The following is a 20,314-nucleotide window of genomic DNA, read 5'->3' as shown; positions in this document are numbered from 1 at the left end:
GTCAGCTAGCAACACAGCTGGGGTTGTTTAGGGCACTGAACAAGTAAACACCATCAATGCTGAAATAACAATTTGAAATAACAGTTAACGAAAAAAAATTCATTTTGCTTTTTAAAAATAAATTACATATAGATTTCCACTTCAGACAATAGCAAGAAGTCCAGAACTTTATGACGCCTAGGCAGTTTTATTTCCGTAATTGCTTAAAGCAATAATAAGCCTAAGCTGCATGACATCCCATCAATCACGACAAACAGGGGAAAATTTCTATGGTGTTTATCCGGAGGACGGTCTGTGGATTCGTGATAACTGAAAAAGAATGAAAAGAGGAAAAAAAAAAAAAAAAAAAAAGATCAGTTGATGCATACCAGTCAGAAGGCATTTAGGCAAGACAAGGCATAACAGTATCTAGGAGAGTGTGTGCTGACAGATGCAGCCACGTTGCAGGACAGCTACATGACACTGGTACTGCATGAGCAATAGGTCTAGGCAGAGCTCCTATGGGACACTGTCATACTGGTTAAGGTTTTAGCATCCGTTCTGCAAAGAACAGCCATCATTTTCCACCCTCTCAGCCATATCTGAGAAGGAGGAGTCAAAAAGGACTGCCACAGGATACTGTTAGAGCATGTCAGTATCTGTGATTACGTAGACAGTACTTAAGGCTTTGGAAGGAGACCAAAATTGTTTTTCTTCCCTGGAATGTTTTCTTTTCCATAAAGGTTTTGAGGTTTTTTTTTTGTTCTCTTTTACAAAGCTATCTAACAAGAGGTGCTGGACAGAGGGAATAAAGTTACATGATTCTGTTGCTCTGAATACAGTGGACACATCTGGGGCAGCAAGTTGGGAAAGAAGAGTGCTGTGGGTATGGCAAGTACATCTCCCTTCCCAGGCACTGGTGTTGTGATACATCTCTCTTCAGGCATATCCATATCCCAGGCACAGAACAGGAGGGAAGTATTCTGTGTTCCTTATATCTTACTTTTTTTCCTTTGGTAATTGCGCTTCTTCCGAAAGCGCATGTTGATTTTTTGCCACGACACCGTCTTTTCAATCACAGTAGCCTCCACACGGACAAGATCTCTCCTTAAAAATACAGGAAAAAAAAAAAAAAGTACCACTTGTTAATTATTTACATTCTCTGCCTGTTGATGAATAGGTTCAGAGGGAGAAGCGACACAAAGGTAACACACATCCTGCTATAAAAAGCCCAGATCCACGAGAACTACAAGGTCACCAGGGAAGAAGAAGGGACATCTGTCAGTAAGTTGGCTTTGTGGTGCAAAACCAAAAGCCTCAAGGTGCTCTCCATGGAACAGACAAGTGAAGTGCTAGTCTGAAGGGCAGTACTTCTCTGCCACATGAAGGATGAGATCAGAAACAGCTGAGGAAGGCATAGTAAGAGAAGCCTGGAGGAACTTGCAGGATTACAGATCAGATAAATTCTTCCGCCATGTTCACAAGGTCTTTCTACCTTTCTTATGATACAGATCAAACCCACCACAGACCCTCCTCCTGTGCTCTGCTAGTCAACACAGAAGACCTTCCTTCTTCTGTAAAGCACCCCAGACAACTGGAATAAAGTCTCCTGACCTTTCTTACTTGAGAAAGTTCGACAGAAACTCAGCTGAAAGAGATTTGGCCGCTGTTTCTAGCAGGAAGCACAGGTAATCAGCTACTGGAACAAGTCACTTCTCCCCCACAGCTCTCTTCTCCCTCCCCCTCTTGGTCTGTCCCACTTGCTTACCCCAAATTGGAAGAGAGGGCACACACTCACTGATTTCACACACAGCTTACCTCGCAAACAGGGGAGTTCAGGTTGGGTGGTGACGTCACTCAAAGTTTCAAATTGTTTCTAAAACTCACTTCTGCACATGGAAGGAAATTCTCCACGACTAAACATCCTCCTTCCCCAGGGATGAAATGAAGAGAAGAACATGGCCATATTTCCTTCACATATGACTAAAAGCCACAAAGTAATCCACTGCTCTGTATTACTCTATAAATACACATGAATAAACACCTCCTACCCACCCAGGAAAGCTGCAGAGCACCAGCAGAAGTCCTGCTGAAGTTTGAAAATGAGAGCACTGGGAATTCTGGCTGCCACTTGAAAAAAAACCCAACCTAGAAAACAGAGTGATGCGAAGCATGTGCTGGAGGACCAGCTACCTGTCTGTTCACTGGCTCCTCTCCGAGAAGATAAACACATTCAGACAAGAGCTTTGGAAAGTGCACTTTTAATCAACAGCCACTATCAAGACAGAAAAGACACCTTCATACAGCATCACTACAGAGTACCATTAAAAACCAATTAGCACACTGACTTTTCTGCCAGAAGACATTTAAAGAGCATTTTCTTGACAAACGACTTTGTGCTTATGGGGGGCAGAGGAGAGAAGCCCATCTATCCAGCTGTTCCAGCAAGGTCACTGAGAGGCCAAAGGTTCTGAGACATTTGGCATCCATATTAACATTTACCCTCTGGGGTACAATATCTATCAGTGACTGAATCCTTAAGTGAGGAGAGAAAGACACTCAGAAGAAAAAACTGATACATCTCCATTTACTGACTAGCCCAGAAGAAAATAGACATAAAATAACCTTGATTTTAAAAGACCACCAGGTGACCCTGCCATCCCAGCTAAAAGATGTTATCCAGATTCAGCCCAACAATAGGATCAACAACACTACTGAAATACACAGCAAGAACTATGATGCTACGAAACAAACAAAAAAACTGAACTGCACTCCAGGAGCTGGATGTGTTTTGCCACTACAATTAGGGAGCTTTGCTTTCCGGGTCTAATTTCTGTCCACTGAAGGCAAAAGGAAATCTAAACTCCCACTGACTTCTCATAGGCTTGGACAGTAAAGGCATGTCAGAAACTCACTAATGATGATCACATGGGGAAACTGGAAAGCAGCCAGGCCAGATAAAACAACTCAGTCACTGAAATCTCGGAGCTGCTCTTAGAATAGGCAGAGTTTGCAGCAATACAGCCAAGCCATCCCTGATACAGCTCTCATCGCCAGACACATCCGCTGGCCTAAACCTCGGGTAGCATTCAGCCAACACTGGCATATCTCTAAATAGTTATTCCCCTGTGCACTGCTTATAGATGTTGAAAAGCTTTCAAGCAAACTAAGGGTGTTACTGAGAAATGGGTGAGGTGCAGGTCAAAGCTCAAAGCCAGCAGGTCCCAGTGAGTCCTCCTCTCTATTGTACAAATCCCTAGGAGCTGCTTGTTGGAAAGCTGGAGGAGGGTAGAAACCAACTTGCTGGTAAAGTGCATATAAGCAGAAAAGTTCTCAGTAAAATAGAGCCCAAGGAAAAAGAAATCTTTATTGAATGTCTTAGGTATGACTGGAATGCCTATAAAAATAAGAAAGGGGGGGGTCACACATTTCCCAGAGTTTGGGACAGCCAGGACTGTTGCTCTCAGAAAGAAAAACAAAGTGAAGATGCAAAAGCATATCTATCAATCAGATTTTATCTGGAAATAAGAAAAAATTAGGCTGAAACCTCATGGATTTAAGCTGGATTGAAAGCTTTTGTCAGTGAGCAGTGCAAGTGATCCAGGCAACCTATAGCCCCAAAGGAGCATAATTGTCAGAGTAACAACTTCAGCCAAACTCTCTCCCTGCACAGAATAAGTGCATTCAGCTTCCTCCTTGTCTAGGAGGAATTTCAGACAATTCTTCATTGCTACTAAAGCCGTTGCAAAAATGGTCAGGTGGCAGGAGAAAAATAAGGTTAATTTAAAGGGCAAAAACCTCTCATCGGCTGTACTCTGCATAGAAACAACTAACTTCTAGTCTCAGGAGCATCAAATCATGAGATGAAACTCATGCAAAGCTACGCTTGCTTCTAATCACAGCTTTCAAAACACACAATATTTTTTACATTATACAGCTAAACAAACTACAACTGCATACCACTTGATACTCTTTGTGCCCATCGAACGGACAGCAAGTCACTCGAACAAAAACAAAACCCAACAGATTCCAGAGAAGCCAGCTCCAAGTTCTCAAAACAGTCTCTGCCACACAGATATGTTTTGTTGCACTGCTGGTTTTTGTTTGTTTGTTTTTTAAGGCTTTAGAGAAGTGTCATCTTGGGGGGTATCTGCTACAGAAAATAAAAACATGACTACCTGCCCAAAACAGGACAAGTTCCTACCTGCATCCAAGTCTGAACAGGCAAGTATTCACTGGTGTGTTTATTTTTAAAACAACAGAAAAACAAAAACGCCTCAGTTTGCATCCAAGCTCTTATCTCCCCTCCAAAACATTTGTGGTTTAGACACAACCATGAGAAAGAATTGCTGTGACGTGGAGTACAGAGAGCTGGAAAAACTGGAAAGGTTCCCCACATCTCAGAGGATGGCATCTCTTCAGTGGCCCTCCACTCTGCCTCCTCCTCCACCAAAATTACTAGAGTTCAGTGTGCAATTTGGTCTGCTTCAAGCAACGGACGGTGCCTTCTGCAGACTTAGAGCACATGCAGGAATCAAACAGGTGCTTTTCTTTGTGTTCTAGAGCTCTTAGGGCACATGCCAAGTACAGCACTCCAGTGTCACTAGTTAGGAAAGCCAGGTGAAGGACAGTGCTACCAACCTGTCTGGCATGACACATCCCCATTTGCAAAATGTGTCCAGCAGCTGGATTCAGTGATCCTTATGGGTCCCTTCTTTACATATTCTATGATTCTATTATTCTGCAAGATTATGTTTCTAGTTCTAGTAAAGGTATTTCCAGTTCCTAAAGATCTTCAACAAGAAAAACAATATCTGGCAATAATTCAAAGGCTCCTGAAGATCTACCATTCCAAATCTCTTTGCAGAAGTGCTATAAAGGCTGTCAGCCCTCATAATCCTATCAAACACTAGAAACCCATGGCAGAAATCATGTTATCAAGTGTGCAAACATTATTTATAACTCTGGAATACAGACATCCTCCTGGTAATGTAAAAAGCACTCAGAAGTCAAACAGATTTGAATCTGCAAGGCATCAAGATCTACAAGCTCCTCCTTATCTGGCTATCCTCTGCCAAATTGCTGCAGTTCAAGCCAACACTTAACATGCAGTTCAGTTTGCAGCCAGACCACAGCCAGGACTTCCAGATTCTTAAAGCACTTGCAAGCCACATTATTTTGACTAGCACTTTACCACTAGAACCTCTGGGGAAAGCTACATAGAACTGATGACTTTGCTTCCAGCCAATGCTAAGAGTTCAACCAGCAACACTGAGTCCACACACCACTTCCTTCTGGTAAAGAAAATGCTGACAAACCAGGTGTTCTGCCCATTTGTATAGCAAGTCTGACAGCTCTAAGATAGAGCTGGTGCCATGATTGTTGGAGGCATGTAACTAGGAAGAAGGGAAAACTTGGAACTCTTCATTTAAGGTTAAGACCTGCTGGATTAAATCATGGGTAAAAGGAAACAGTTGTTTTTTTGTTTTTTTGTTTTTTTTTTTTAAAAAAAAAAACAAAACAAAACAAAAAACAACCTTAATTAAGGCACTAAGGGACAAGCATGGATTTCTGGGTTATTTTAGGATGGCTATCACTGCAATTATGGTTAGGGAGTAAAGAGCAAGATTTACTGCTAGTTTGTACAAGACTTATACATCAGAAAACAGAGCCAAGCCAATAGGGGTTAATATCCTACAGTTACCTTAGGAATAGGTACTGTGCTCTATCCTGGCACTACGGTAATAGTTAAGAGCCAGCCAAAGCTGACCAGTTTATTTCTGATTTTTTTTTCAGAATCCATAGGGCTGGGAAAAGAGATAGCACTGATAAATTCAGGTTTCTCTTCAGGTTGCAGGATAATTCTTGAATGAGATCTCTTACCCCAGGAGTGGTCTTCCAATAAGCGTGAAATCATCAGCACCAACCAGCAAAACCTACGGAAAATAATCAGACATATCAGCGATTCATCATACTATATCACAGAAACGTGGTGGGATGTCTCCCATAACTGGAACACCACCGTTGAGGGCTATCAGCTCCTTAGAAGAGATAGGCTAGGTAGGAAGGGTGGGGGTGTTGCCCTCTATGTCAAAGAGTGGATAGGCTATGAGGAGCTCCCTCTGAGAAATCGTCAGGAACAGGTTGAGAGCTTGAGCGTTAGAATTAAGGATGGGTCTAACAAAGGCCAGCTGGTGATAGGAGTATGCTACAGGTCACCTGATCAAGGGGAGACTGTTGACGAGGCTTTCTTGCTTCAGATAAGGGAGGCTTTGTGCTCACGGGCTTTTGTCCTGATGGGGGACTTCAACCATCCAGATATCTCTTGGAAAGACCACATGGCGAGTTGCAAGAGGAGGAGGCCTCCAACTTTCTGGTCCAGGTGTTGGACAGAGCGACCAGAGGTGAAGCATTGCTGGACCTGCTGCTCACCAATGCAGAGGAAATCATTAACGGTGTTAAAGCTGGAGGCAGCCTGGGCTGCAGTGACCACACCCTGGTCAAGTTTGTGATCTCTAGGGATGTGAGTGGCAAAGAGTGGCATCAGGACCCCAAACTTTGGAAGAGCGAACTTCAAGCTGTTCAATGGACTGTTGGCTGAGATCCCCTGGGATGCTGTCTTTAAACACAAAGGTGTTGAGGAGAGCTGGCTGTTCTTCAAGAATGCCTTTATGAGAGCACAAGAACTCTCCATCCCTCTGAATAAGAAAGCAGAGGAGGCAGGAAGCCAGCATGGCTCAGTAAGGACCTGCTGGGCACGCTGAGCACGAAGAAAGCTGCACACAAGCTCTGAAAACAAGGCTATGTCACCTGGGAAGAATACAGGGATGCCATCCAGACTTGCAGATGTGGGATCAGGAAAGCCAAGGCACAGGTGGAACTGAACTTAACATGGGACATGAAAAACAATAGGAAGACTTTCTACAGGTACATTGGCCAGAAGAGACGGGCCAAAGCAAACGTACCTTCTTTGGTAAATGTAAAAGGAGAAGTGGCTTCAGTGGATGAAGAGAAAGCTGAGGTACTGAATGAATTCTTTGCCTCGGTCTCCACTGGCAGCCAGGATTCCTGTACTTCTCATGTCCCTGAGCCCTGCACCCCTAAACCGCTAGGTGGAGACTGGGGTGGTAAATCCCTCCCTGCTGTGAGGACAGAGCAGGTCCGAGACTGCCTCATGAGACTGAATGTGTACAAGTCTATGGGGCTGGATGGCGTGCATCCCAGGGTTCTGAAGGAGCTGGCTGAGGTGGTTGCCGAGCTGCTCTCCAACATATTTGAAAAGTCGTGGCTGTCAGGTGAGGTCCCGGATGACTGGAGGAAGGGTCACGTCACTGCCATTTACAAGAAGGGGAGCAAGGAGAACTACAGGCCAATGAGTCTCACCTCTGTGCCTGGGAGGATCATGGCACAGATCATCCTAGATGACATGCTTGATCACATGAGGAATGAGCGTGTGATCTAAGACAGCCAGCACAGCTTCACCAGGGGAAGGTCATGCCTGACCAATCTGGTGGCCTTCTATGATGGAGTGACCACATTGGTGGACAAGGGAAAGGCAAGCAATGTCATTTACCTGGACTTGAGCAAGGCCCTTGACATGGTCCCCCACCACATCCTTATCTCCAAATTGGAGGGATGTGGATTTGATGGGTGGACCACTCCATGGATAAGAAATTGGTTGAAAGGCCACAGACAGAGGGTGGTCATCAATGGCTCTGTGTCCAGATGGAGGCCGGTAATGAGCGGCGTCCCCCAGAGGTCTGTCTTGGGACCGGTGCTCTGTAACATCTTTATCAGTGGCATCGATGACGGAATCGAGTGCACCCTCAGCAAGTTTGCTGACAACACCAAGCTGAATGGTGCGGTCAACACGGTTGAAGGAAGGAATGCCATTCAGTGGGACCTCAAGAGGCTAGAAGGGTGGGCCCGGGTGAACCTGATGAGGTTCAACACAGCAGAGTGCAGAGTTTTGCACGTGGGCCAGAGGAATCCCAGGCATCCATACAGACTGGAAGGAGCAGTCCTTGAGAGCAGCCCTGAAGGGGCTGGGGGTCCTGGGGGTCCTGATGGATGACAAGCTTAACATGAGCCAGCAGTGTGCCCTTGCAGCTCAGAAGGCAAATGGTATCCTTGGCTCCATCGGAAGAGGGGCAGCCAGTAGGGACAGAGAGGTGATTGTCCCCCTCTACTCTGCTCTTGTGAGGCCCCATCTGGAGTACTAGAATACATCTAGCATCCAGGTCTGGAGCCCCCAGTACAAGAAAGACAGGGAGCTGTTGGAAAGGGTCCAGTGGAGAGCCACAAAGATGACCAGGGTGAGGGAGCTGGGCTTGTTTAGCCTGGAGAAAAGAAGGCAGTGGGGTGACCTCATTGCAGCCTATCAGTAACCTAAAGGGAGCCTACAAACAGAAGGGGAATCAACTCTTTGAAAGGGTTGATAACTGCAGGACGAGGAGAAATGGTTTTAAGTTGAGGGAGGGAAGATTTAGGTTGGACATCAGCGGGAAGTTCTTTACAGAGAGAGTGGTGAGGTGCTGGAACAGCTGCCCAGAGAGGTTGTGGATGCCCCGTCCCTGGAGGTGTTCAAGGCCAGATTGGATGGGGCCCTGGGCAGCCTGGTATAGTACTGAATGGGGAGGTTGGTGGCCCTGCATGTGGCAGGGGGGTTGGGGATTCATGATCCTTGAGGTCCTTTCCAACCCTGGTCGTTCTGCGATTCTGTGATACCAGCAATATTTTCCAAATTCTGTAGCCACCATACAGGAGCCAAACTGCTTAAAAATGGGTCTTTACATGTTTCAAACCTGGCATCATTACTAGAGAGTACCAGTGGAGAATAGCAGCTCACAGGCAAGAAACAGATTCATAAAACAGACAGACTTTCAGAACTTCATTTTAAAACATACTTTAGAAGTATCTTTCACACCGATCAGAACATACTGAACTTTCCTGTTCTGGCTCACCAACAGCTGTAAAAGATACAAAAAGCAATACAGGGAAGAATACAGTTTTGCGTGGGTGCTGAATGAGTGGCAGCTCCTAAAATCATTGGGTTTTATAGCAATTGCAACACACCCTCTACAGAAACACTTTAATCATTGTCCTCCCTGAGGCCTCAAGATGGACAGTAAAAAATGAATAGCTGAGGTTGGTTCACCACCACAGAGACAAACCCTTTCATTTCAGGGCATTTCAATCACACACCCATCCAAGAAGCAGGAGAAATAATAAGAGAAGTTCTCATGAGAAGAGACAGCATTTCATACAGATTGCCTCCTTCCATGCTAACTGTAAGTTTAAAAGCAACATAGAAATGGATGTTAGGTGTTCTACTTTTTCCTTCAAAAAGATATTTTTTAGTGAAATTCCTACAGGAGTATGGTGGTGTTGGGTTATGGTGGTTAGGCAAGTTCTTAACCTTCATTTTCCCAAAGACTTCTGTTCTCCTGCTTGGCTGCTCTGTGCAAGTCACTTCTCCGCTGTATGTGAAGACGCAGGACACAGATGAAAACATAGCTAAGAAGTCACCTTTAAGCAGGACTTTCAGAGCTAATTGTCCTGAAAGTCCTGAAATGGAATTGCCCTTCTCTCCTTAAATGCTTGCTTGGCTCTAACAACTCAATTTTAATCCAACAAAATCCTACTTCAGAGTCTTTCATTTAAAATTTTAATTAATGAGCCTCTACAAGTTCCTGCTAGTTAACCGAGACTAGGGATAAATATGTTGAGTTGCATCTTGGCAATTCTCCCCTACATGCAGCATCCCTCTCCCTCCACCCAACACACTCAGCATGATAACGATCTTGGAAAGCTCTGAGCAGTGACAGCTCCTCTGGGAGTACTGTCAGTGTTTTGGGTGTAGTAGTCTCAAGGTAAACAGTCTTTCTTTCACTGTCATCTCTAAAAACAACAATTGTAATTTTCTTTTTTTGTATGAAGTTAGTACAACAGAAATCTGTCTTCTAACAGAGTCTGTCACAACTCATTCCAACCTCATTCAACAGAAACCACATTAACATTATCACTAACACCACACCTCAGATTGCAATAAAACTAAGACAAGAAAAAAAAGCTGAAAATAAAGATGGGAGATCCCACAGGAGCTCTTCAAGACATTTGAAAAACTGGTTATGAATTTTGCCTCAGGAAACGTTCGCAGCAGAAACAGCCTGGAGGTCACAGGCACTGTGGACAAGGCACGTTACCTTTTCCATCCGGATTCGGTCTCCACATTCAGCCTGTAGCACATTATCCATCATAATTAAGTCTTCACTGGTTATTTTGTACTGTTTGCTGGCAAAGTGAACCACAGCAAAGAGCCTCCCGTACTGCCCTGTTGCAATCAGCTCATTCACCTTTTGCACCACTTCTGTTGGCAAAGAGCAGAGAAGAAATCAGAGTAGAAAACCCAACAAAGCGTGAAGAGTCGATCAGAATTAACTCAGCCACACTGCTCTCCCACCTACACTGTTACCTTTTGGGAATCTCAAAGAAGTACAAGAAGGGTGTAGATGTGTACTTAGGGACATGATTTAAGGGGCAATATTGGTAGTCAGTGTGCAGTTGGAATAGATGATCTTGAAGGTCTTTTCCAACCTTAATAATTTATGGTAAGAGCAATGCTGTTTCCTACAGGGCATGAGTCACCCTTTTGCAAACCTTTCTGCCTTCTGGTTGCTGTAAGAACATACTCTTAGTAAGCATGCAAGCAGACACCTATAAATATATCATGCAACTAATTCCAAGCAGTTGATTTCTCAGCCTCTTTCTTAGGCATCCTGAAATGCACTGTACTCAAATACAAAGCATTCGAGAAGAGAGTGCTTGTCTACACATCTGGAATGGAGCTCTCCTCAATTTCCAAGTAATGCATGAAAAGGCCAGGACACTAAATACTTGGTAAAGCAACCAAGAACATCAAGAGCAGTTCTGCAAAGTACACAGGAAGAAGGACTCTAGCACGCTAACAAAACCTGGCCTAAGAACCTGCAGCAAAAGCTGGAAAGACTTCCAGAAAAGCTCTTCCTACACGCACACGCAACTAGAGCAAGGTGCCAGGAGCAGTATAAATTCCAGGGACAAGGTCCTGCATAGCACATGCACATAACTCAGATTTCTGTGATCAACTTCCTGTGCAGTGAAGCCAAAAATCAAGTTTTACGAGAACATCAAAAGGTCCTTTTTAATGAGTGCTATTCCCCTGCCAAATAGCAGCTTTCCACCATCTCAGGCTGATCAGAAAAAGAGTAACTTTGCTATAACTGGAAAAACAGACTTTCTTCATTGTCCTCACAAGTGGCTGAATCCCTGTTCTTTTCTTGGAATGTAAACAAACTATAATAACCATTTGGGATAGACAAGCACTTACAACCAAACTAAGTCCAACACTTACAGGAACACTGTGAAAGTGTCCAAGTTTCAAACCAGCAAACTATTACAGGTAGAGGTTAGAAGAGAAATTGTTTCACAAGACAGTATTTAGTACAATTCTCACTAAAACTAAGGGCTGTGCTTCTGTGTTGCTGGAATTGCCATCCCAGGAGAAAAGTCCCCTGCGTATTCTCTGATTCAGAGTGCTTCACTCCCAGAAGTCCACAGAGAAGTATGATACCTTTGTCTTTGTTACAAACCCAATGCACAACAGGATACAACAAATTTATTTCAGATCTGATGATTCTAAACTGATGATACATGTATTTCAGTAGTACTGTGGTCAACATCTCAAAACCAGCATTTCAAAACACTGACCTTGGCAAAAAAAAAAAAAAAAAAAAAACAAACTTCTAACAAGGTCTACTCCCTCACCAAATTTCAACTTTCTACCACACAACTTCTTCATCTTTTTATATCAGAAAAGGATAAGTGTTCTTTAACATACATGGACTCTGAAGTTATTGCTTGCTCTTCCAAACATTTCTAATGACAGGAAACATCAATGGATACTACCATCTGACTGTTAGGACAGCTTGAATCTCAGCATCATGTGGAATGATGGTTCCTAAAATATCCACGTCTGTTTCCACAGACAGCAGGAGAATATCAGGCAGAATTCAAATGCTCTAGTTGCTGTTTGCTTTGGATAAGCACAGCCAGGAGATAGCAATGCAAGCTCATAAACAGTAGGAGGTTACAAGGCACGGAAATCACAACAACCCCAACGATCCCATGTGAAGCAGTCAGAAGAACATGGGACCTTATTCACCCCAGGGCGTCAGCAAATCAAATAAAGCAGTTTATGGTTTACTGCTGGGTCAAATCATTCTCTGGGACAGAACACTTATCTGTCACTTGAGCAATCCCAGACATGCAGAGAAAATGAAAAGCAGGATAAAAACAAAGTCAGAGAGAAGACCTGGAAGAAGCAGCTCTCTCCAAGGCACATCACTCGCACAGTTATTACCACATTTTTGCTATGCTATGGGAAACTATCTGTTAAAACAATGGCAAAGCTTTGCTTCTCTCCTTCCACTGTTTCCTTGTAGATCTCTCTCCTTCACTTCTCAGGCCTCTCCAAACTATAGCCTTCAGAATGTCCTTTCAGGTGCCTTTCACTGATGTCCTAGAAGCTAATGCAACAAGACAGTAAGACAGCCTGTTAATAAAAAGCTCCTTTCTTTCAAGTAGCAGATGACTGCTAATTGCTCACCACCACAGGAGCTGTAAGAGAAATTCACCCGTTAGGGCTTGCTACTGTTCTGAGAAACGTTCTGTACCTGTGCTGGCTTTTCTTCTACCATCTGTAGCAGGGCATGCATGACAACAGCCCCTCCCAGACAAGATAAGGCTACATACATATTGCCTTCTCTGTATTTCCATATCTCTACCAGCCAGGGGAAACCAGTGTCTGGTTGTTCAACAGCTACATTCATATGCTGACTTGTGAGGTTAACTCCTGTCTGAGTTAACACGGGCTCCTACCAGGAGGACTAGTGCCTGTGTTCAGTGATCCTGACAAAATGTGTGGACAAGCATGCATTTTCTAACGCTGTTTTGCTTCCCACCTGCTTCTGCCTAATGCCACATCTCTGTCATGTGCACACTGTCCAACTGCATATAATGGCTACAGCATTCTGTATTATTCACTAAGAAATATCAGCTCTCTGATGTGCCCACTATCCAATTGCTTATGCTGGCTTCTGCATTTTGTTGTATCCACTAGAAGAAAAGACAGCTATTCCCTCCAGTTGAAAAGCCACACTTCATGCTTTAGGTAGCAACACATCCCATCAAATAAGAGCCCTTGGAGAGCAGTATGACCTGTCAGGCTGTCACAAACTAAAGGACTTCATAATCTACCCAAATCTCTAATACAGGCAGTCAGAGCACGAGTCCGGTGACACTAAAAGGAAAGAAAAAAAGCCTCAATCACTGAAGACACTGATATAAACTCAGTCAAGTCACCAGTGTCAACACTAGAGTGTGAAGCTTCACTTGGAGACTTGAGACCTTTACCTGCATGGTGCTTTGCTTCTTCCACTGGATTTGGCAATTTCACTTCAGGCCATGGGGGTGAAGTCAGAGATGTTTTGGCAACAATTCTGTGAACGATAAGGTTGATAAAGAAGATGTGTAACAAACAGATCTCTCCAAAAGATGCAAAAAACACAAACATTTGGCTTCATTTCTGAGCTCAATCCGCAAAAGCTCTGCCTAACAGTCACTGCTCCCAGGACCCAACGTCATTTAGGTCTACCATGAAATGCTGTAAGCTTTAAATAAATGGAATAAACACCTCAGTGGTTGGTTTGTTTAACACCCTTCCTATCACAACATGGGGAAAATGGATTTTTTTTCCCCCCACTTACCACTTCAGAATGTTATTTGAAATAGATCAAAACAACAGATCACAAAGAAACCAACAGAATTAACATAAAATTCAGCTAAGCTGGGTTGTGGCTTGCCCCGATGATCTGCAGCTAGATGTGCTAATGATGATCAAGCCCAGTGATAACCACCTACTTTCCACCACCTTGTTTTTACTGACTGGACCAGTTGGAGCAGATGTACCTAAAGCCCTGCTTGCATATAAGTTTTAGATGAAGGTCTCGTATTAAGCTTTTCCACGGATATATCCTTTGACGCAGTCCCACTGAACGCTATTCTTTATCAGAATCAGAAAAATATGGATTTGATGGGTGGACTGTTCAGTGGAAGAGGAATTGGTTGTGAGACTATCCAGAGAATGGCAATCAATGGCTCCATGTCCAGATGGAGATTGGTGACGAGTGGTGCCCTTCTGGTCAGTTCTGGGACCAGCATTTTTTTTTTTTTTTAAACACCTTCATCAACAATGGGATCAAGTGCACCCTCAGCAAGTTTGTGGATGACACTGAGCTCTGGAGGGCAGCCAGCACACCAGATGCCATTCAGAAAGACCTAGACAGGCTGAGCAGTGAGCTCAGGGAAACATCCCGAGGTTCAACAAAACCAAGTGCAAGGACTGCACCTGGGTCATGGCCCAGTATCAATACAAGCTGGAGGATATAAGGATGTAACAGAGCCCTGCAGAAAAGAGAGGGTACTGGTGTATTGCACTTGGACATGAGCCAGCAATGTGCCCTCACAGCCCAGAAAGCCAACTGTATCCTGGGCCACATCAAAAGAAGAGTGGCCAGCAGGGCAAGGGAGTTCCTGCCCCTCTGCTCTGCGCTGGTGAGACCTCACCTGGAGTACTGCATCCAGATGTGAAGTCCTCACTGCAGGAGAGACATGAACCTGCTGGAGTGTGTAGAGGAGGACCACTAATATGATGGAACACCTCCTCTGTGAGGACAGGCTGAAATAGCTGTTCAGCCTAGAGAATAGAAGGTTCCAGGGAGACCTGGAGTATCTAAAGAGGGGCTGTAAGAAAGAAGGGAACAGACTCTTTAGCAGGGTCTGTTGTGACAGGACAAGCAGAAATGGATTCAAACTTTCATCTAGTGTCGATGTAAGGAAGAAGGCTTTTTAACACTAAAGGTAATGAAGCACTGAAACAGGTTGCCTAGAGTGGTGGACGCCCTGTCCCTGAAGACACGCAAGGTCAGGCTGGATGGAGCTCCGAACACCCCAACCTAGCTGTCTTGTGTCCCTATTCACTGCAGGGGAGTTGGACCAGATGGCCTTTAAGGGTCCTTTCCAACTTAATTCTATGATCCAAGTTACCACTACAGCTGAGAGACTGAACACAATGTTCCTCACCCTGCTTCAGTACCAGCACAAAGCCCTGCAATTATCCAATAGTGGGGTGTCATCTAGGAGGCATCAACTTGCCTTTGACTGTGAGGAAGGGCTAAGGAGCATTCTTAAATCAGCCTCAAACACTATGAATACTAACACATCCTTTTATACTCTACTTGTAATGCTCTTCTCTGTGAAATAGTTTTGAGAGGGTCCTAAGACCACAGCTGGGTTCTTCACAGGAGAGTTATGAGGCTGCTCTTCCTTTGTCACTTCCAGCTGCAAAACCTGAATGGCAATAATAACTTTCTCTCACCCCAGGTGCAATTCAGCAAGTTACAATACAAGTATTCAACCCAAAAGCTTCCTCTGTGTCATTACCATGTCTGTCTACAACCTATACCATGCTGGGGAGGGACAAGGAGAGATCGCTTAGACCTATGCTGTCTTCATTCAGGTGGCTCACAAAAAGGAGCAGAAGCATGCACCATCTCGCATTCAGCCAGCCAAGCACAAGCATCACTCCTCAACTTATTTCTAAAAGGGGCCAATTAAATCCTTATTCATCGTGAACAGGTAGCTTTCACTGTTGTGACATAAAATTGCTTTAATAGCATTTCTTTTCAAAATACTTTGTAACAACATTGCTGAGGCAAGAGCCTTTCCATTTTAAGACTTCACATCAGTTCCTGCAGTCCCTACTGGGATCATCCTGGGAGAGTTCTGAGCGTTTCCCTTTTAGGATCTTTAATAGACCATGTGATCAACTCAAACTACCTCAGCAAGTTATTGTACTTGAAAACTGCTCTAACTTGCTCCACCTAAATGTTGCTCTGTTACTTACTGAAAATGGTACGTGGTTATCACAAGGTGCAACACCTTCATTTTAGTGAAACACTGGGGGTTTGAATGCAAGCAGGGAACGGCATTGACACAGAAGACCAAAAGCAGCTAGGGGTATTTAGCTATCAGCCAGAAACATTTTTTCATTACCTGTTACAGTGAAGTCTCTCTGCTTTTCTCAGGAATATCACTGGGAGGGAAGCTCTGTCTGAAAACTGAACTGATTCTTTACAACCTCAAGCCCTGTACAGTCATATTGCAGGTACCCACATGCGTATGCTGCTCTTATCGACAGCAGTGCAGACAGCACTAAATCATGAGAGCCCTACTAAAAAAAATCAGAGCTAAACAACAATTAACTCTGCTCTAATACGCCACTGGGTGTTAATTCAAAAATGAAATGCTACGTACAGCTCACAGCATGAGTTCAAACAGTAAAAATGCAAATAGCACTTGCTTGTAATTAGCCGTTTTTCAAGATCTGGATAAGAAGCAGCAAGGAGAACCAGAGGCAACTGTTTACTTCTCTGCATTAGAGACAGTTACAGAAAACTATTGATTTGTTCCCTAAGAAACAGTGGAGAGAAGAGCGCCACTCTAACCAAGAGCAGCACTTTGCACATGCAATGCTTTCATCACAACTGCGGTACGCCCTCCAGGAGGTCGGGAAAGGAGGCACAAGGCCCACACAGCTGCATTTAGAGATTATTCAGAGAGGTGCCAAATGCCTTCCGTCAGAGCAGGACACATGGCTGAAGGGCAGCAGATTACAATTCCTTATTAAGCAGAGATTTAGTAAAAGGGAGGTAGATTCACCCTGGATCTCAATTTGATTATCAGAAAGATACTGGTTTCTGAAATTTGAAGAGAGAGGTTCTGCTCACTAATTACCATCTATAAAACAATGGAAAGGTCAGAATTTCCTGGAGGCTGAGATCCACACTTTCCATAACTCACTCAGGATGCACAAGCCATTCAGGAAAAGAACATTAGATGATAGCTTTTGAAGGCAACATTAACACTGTGTTCGACTGGTTTACTCAGTAATGCAAAAAAAGCCCCTTAAAGAGCTTAAATTAACAGAAACTCAAAGTAATTGCTAGCACCAAGGCTTTCTGGGCTTGTTGTGGGGTTTAATAACAATGTTGTGCACTGTGCCGTGGAGGCTGAGATCCAAACTGTGTTCCCACACACAGAAGAGACTACCCCCTTGAATCCTCCTGCAGCACAGATGAATTTTGTCGTTTCCCCCAGATGCTGCTCATAGAACTTCCTTATCTCTGCAGTGTCCCCTTCTGGGGAAAGCAAGAAGTAGCACAGCCTGCAGCTCGAAACAAGTATTTCTGTACTAGGTCTCAACAGAGGAAACAAAATGAAGACACAAGCAAGCATTTCTAAAAGTGCTGAAATTAACAAAGCCTAAAGTCTGCTGAATTGATGTCCTCTAGCAACTGGCCTCTTAATTACATCCTATAAAAAGCTCAAATTCAGTATTTATGAGAGAACAGCAACTCCTGCTAGGAAATAAACCTCACCTATATCTAGACAAGCAACAGCTGAGTGGCTTCTCTTGCTGTTTGCTATGGACTGAACCACACTGCAGCCCTTAGCTCAGTGGAAGGTTTAGTTATCTCTTTATTTAGCTTCACAAGGCAATGCAAGTGGCCTAGCACAGGTGACAAAGGGGAGGCAGAGTGTCTAAAACTTATTCAGAAGTAAAAAACGAAGGGATCTGGTAAGTCTCTCTTCTATAGAGAAACAGGCTCCTGGCTCCATTCCCCCTCCCACACTCCCCCTGGTAAGCAAGGGGGCAAAAATGAAAGCAGAGTGTCATTTGACATTACCCTTCCTGTAGAGATGTGCTCTGGGAGCTCTGGAGGCGAACCACAGATGAAAACAAGAAAGCTAAAAAAGGAGAGAAGGAGAAAGTATTAAAACCAAGCAGCAACAGTTGGACTCTTAGTCTTTTAGTGAGGCAATAGTACAGTGATGCTGAAGGAAACATCACCACTTCCTGATACTGTTTTCTGCCTGTAAAACTTTGTTCAGGTTCCACCACAATGAAGAATGCAAAAGAAGGCACATGACCATAGAATCATAAATGTTGGAAAGGACCTCCAAGATTGATAGGTTGATAACCCACTAACCACATCCCTTGGTGTGGTACCTCCATGGCTCTTGAACACCTCCAGGTATGATGACTCCACCACTTCCCTGGGCAACCTGTTCCTCTTTTTGAGATTTATTTATTTATTTATTTAAAAAAAAACCAAAACAAAACAAAAAAAACCTAATATCCAATCTGAACCTCCCCTGGTGCAACTTGAGGCCATCACTTCTCATCCTATTGCTGTTACCTGGGAGAAGAGGCTAGCTGCTTCCCCACCACAGTCTCCTGTCAGGGAGTTGTAAAGAGCCATACGGTCTTCCCCAAGCCTCCTCTTCTCCACTGGAAACAATCCCAGTTCCCTCAACCACTCTCGATGAGAGTTATGCTCCAGACCCTTCACTGGAACAAAACTGCACACAATCTGAAGATGTGGCCTCACCAATGCTGACCTTACCAAAGGACTGTCAGCTGTGTGTAGCGCTGCATGAAAGCAAGAGAAAGTTCTTATCCTACAAGCACACTTGGCTCAAGTGCCACTTCCAGCAAGACAGAACAGATACACGAAGAGTGCACCCCACAGCGATACACTCATAGCACCCTACCTCCTTGAAAGAACAACAGAACAAAACAACCAAGGGGCATAGGGGAGCAAGTGGTCTGAACTGTCGTGTGCTTTCTTAACTCTGCACTGTTGCTAAAAGGATCCCTCCCAAAATGGGGACAAGAACGCTTACACTTCATTTATCAGGTGATTCTAGGCAAATTTATTGAGTCTTAGGAAGTTTTCAACTAAAAGCCCACCACAGGAGTGTGGTTTGAAGTCCTGGGGACTCCAAGCAGATACCACAACCCCAAGGGAAGACCAAATGGAAGAGCAGAAGGTACACCAGGTGATTCACCGCTTTTGTGTCTGGATTTCCACCATTCCAGATGTTGATTTTCTTCGGGGCCAGAGGGATAGGGAGTTATGGAGCTAAATAGGTGAGAATAACACAAACACAGAAAGAACAGCGGCTTACTACAACCCAGAATCACAGAATCACTCAGGTTGGAAAAAACCACTACGATCAACAAATACAACCATCAACCCAACCCCACCATACCCACTAACCGTGTAACTCACGTTGCACTTTGGAATATAGATTCAGTATTTTCAGAGGAGAGACCCAGGAACATATGCTGAGAGGCTAATCATCTCAGAAACAGCAACAAGCCTTGCTGAAGCAATTTGCTCAATTAAAACGCACAGTTCCCTTACAGGATCACCGCCTTCCTCACCCACCAGCCAAAAGGCACGCTGAAAGCCCCTTAACCCCAACCCCACCGGCTCACCCCACCTTTACGGAGGCGAGCCACACGTAGCTCTTCACAGCACACCCCCTCACAAAGTCACAGAGCCGAATCCCACCCTTCCTTTTCACGCACGTTTCCCCTCGCGTTTCTCACAGCCCGCCCTGCGAGCAGCAAGAAGCTGGAGACGAAGGTTGGCCGTTCCCACCCGGCCGTCCCTCACCTGCCGCTCGCCGCCTGACTGCTGCCAGCGCCGCCATGACAGCATCCCCCCTCCGACCCGGAAGCGGAAATGCCCGTGGGGCCAAGATGGCGGCGGAGGCGGCTGAACGGCAGCTGGAGCTGCTGAGGGAGGAGCGGGAGGCCGAGCTCGCCGAGAGAAGGTAGTGCCGTGGCCCTATAGAAACCCTTCAGCACACTCTTATAGGACCGAAGCTCTATATGAACCCTATAGCAGCGCTCATATGAGACCTGCTGTCAGCTATGGGGCTCACCTCTATAGGGTCAACTCGCCCCTATCAGACTAAGTCACTTATGGGCTCTGACCTCACTCTGTTGGTAGTTAACCTCCATAGTCTGTACGTATCTCTGTCCTGCTGCTTAAAATTCTCGTAGCCCCAGTCTGTGAGACAAATTGGAAAAGTAAAAGTTGAACAAGGTGGATTTTCTTTCCTTCTTTCCTCCCTGTCAATCTATCAAAAAATAAAGAATCCACCTAAGTGCTCTGGCTAATGCTGAGCCAAAAGGCTGTAGAGCTGCCAATGGTAATTTGTGTCTCAGTCCCATGTAGAAGGCTCTCTTCTCTGTGTAGTGCCTCTGGGGATATTAGTTGGGGATTTGCACAAGATCTTCACGTGAGAAACAGCAAACCTTCCATTTAAGAGCTTATGTGCGATAGGAGAAAGCTTGGATCACTCTCTGCTGGCTCATGAG

At 44.6% G+C, this 20,314-nt stretch overlaps 2 protein-coding genes across 2 annotated transcripts in view; one reads left to right on the top strand and one right to left on the bottom strand.

Annotated features, from left to right (window-relative positions):
* Positions 1–244: 244 nt before the first annotated feature.
* MRPL21 (mitochondrial ribosomal protein L21) lies at positions 245–19,641 on the bottom strand (the record flags this gene model as incomplete). Its single annotated transcript, XM_079537253.1, has 7 exons — positions 245–309; positions 983–1,086; positions 5,863–5,915; positions 10,185–10,348; positions 13,432–13,517; positions 17,826–17,886; positions 19,605–19,641. The coding sequence occupies 7 exons, from the start codon at positions 19,639–19,641 to the stop codon at positions 245–247; spliced, it is 570 nt and encodes a 189-aa protein (XP_079393379.1).
* Positions 19,642–19,690: 49 nt separating this feature from the next.
* Positions 19,691–20,314, top strand: part of IGHMBP2 (immunoglobulin mu DNA binding protein 2) — a gene marked incomplete at both ends in the record, with an annotated part of 35,174 nt that continues 34,550 nt past the window's right edge. The window contains one exon of the mRNA XM_079537361.1: positions 19,691–19,764. Coding sequence (XP_079393487.1) covers positions 19,691–19,764 — 74 coding nt within the window. The remainder of the gene's footprint in view (positions 19,765–20,314) is intronic.

This window comes from Tetrao urogallus, assembly GCF_951394365.1.
Source record: "Tetrao urogallus genome assembly, chromosome: 6".
Taxonomy (NCBI): Eukaryota; Metazoa; Chordata; class Aves; order Galliformes; family Phasianidae; genus Tetrao; species Tetrao urogallus.
Note: the sequence above shows the minus strand (reverse complement) of the source record. Positions and strands in the feature narration are given on the sequence as shown.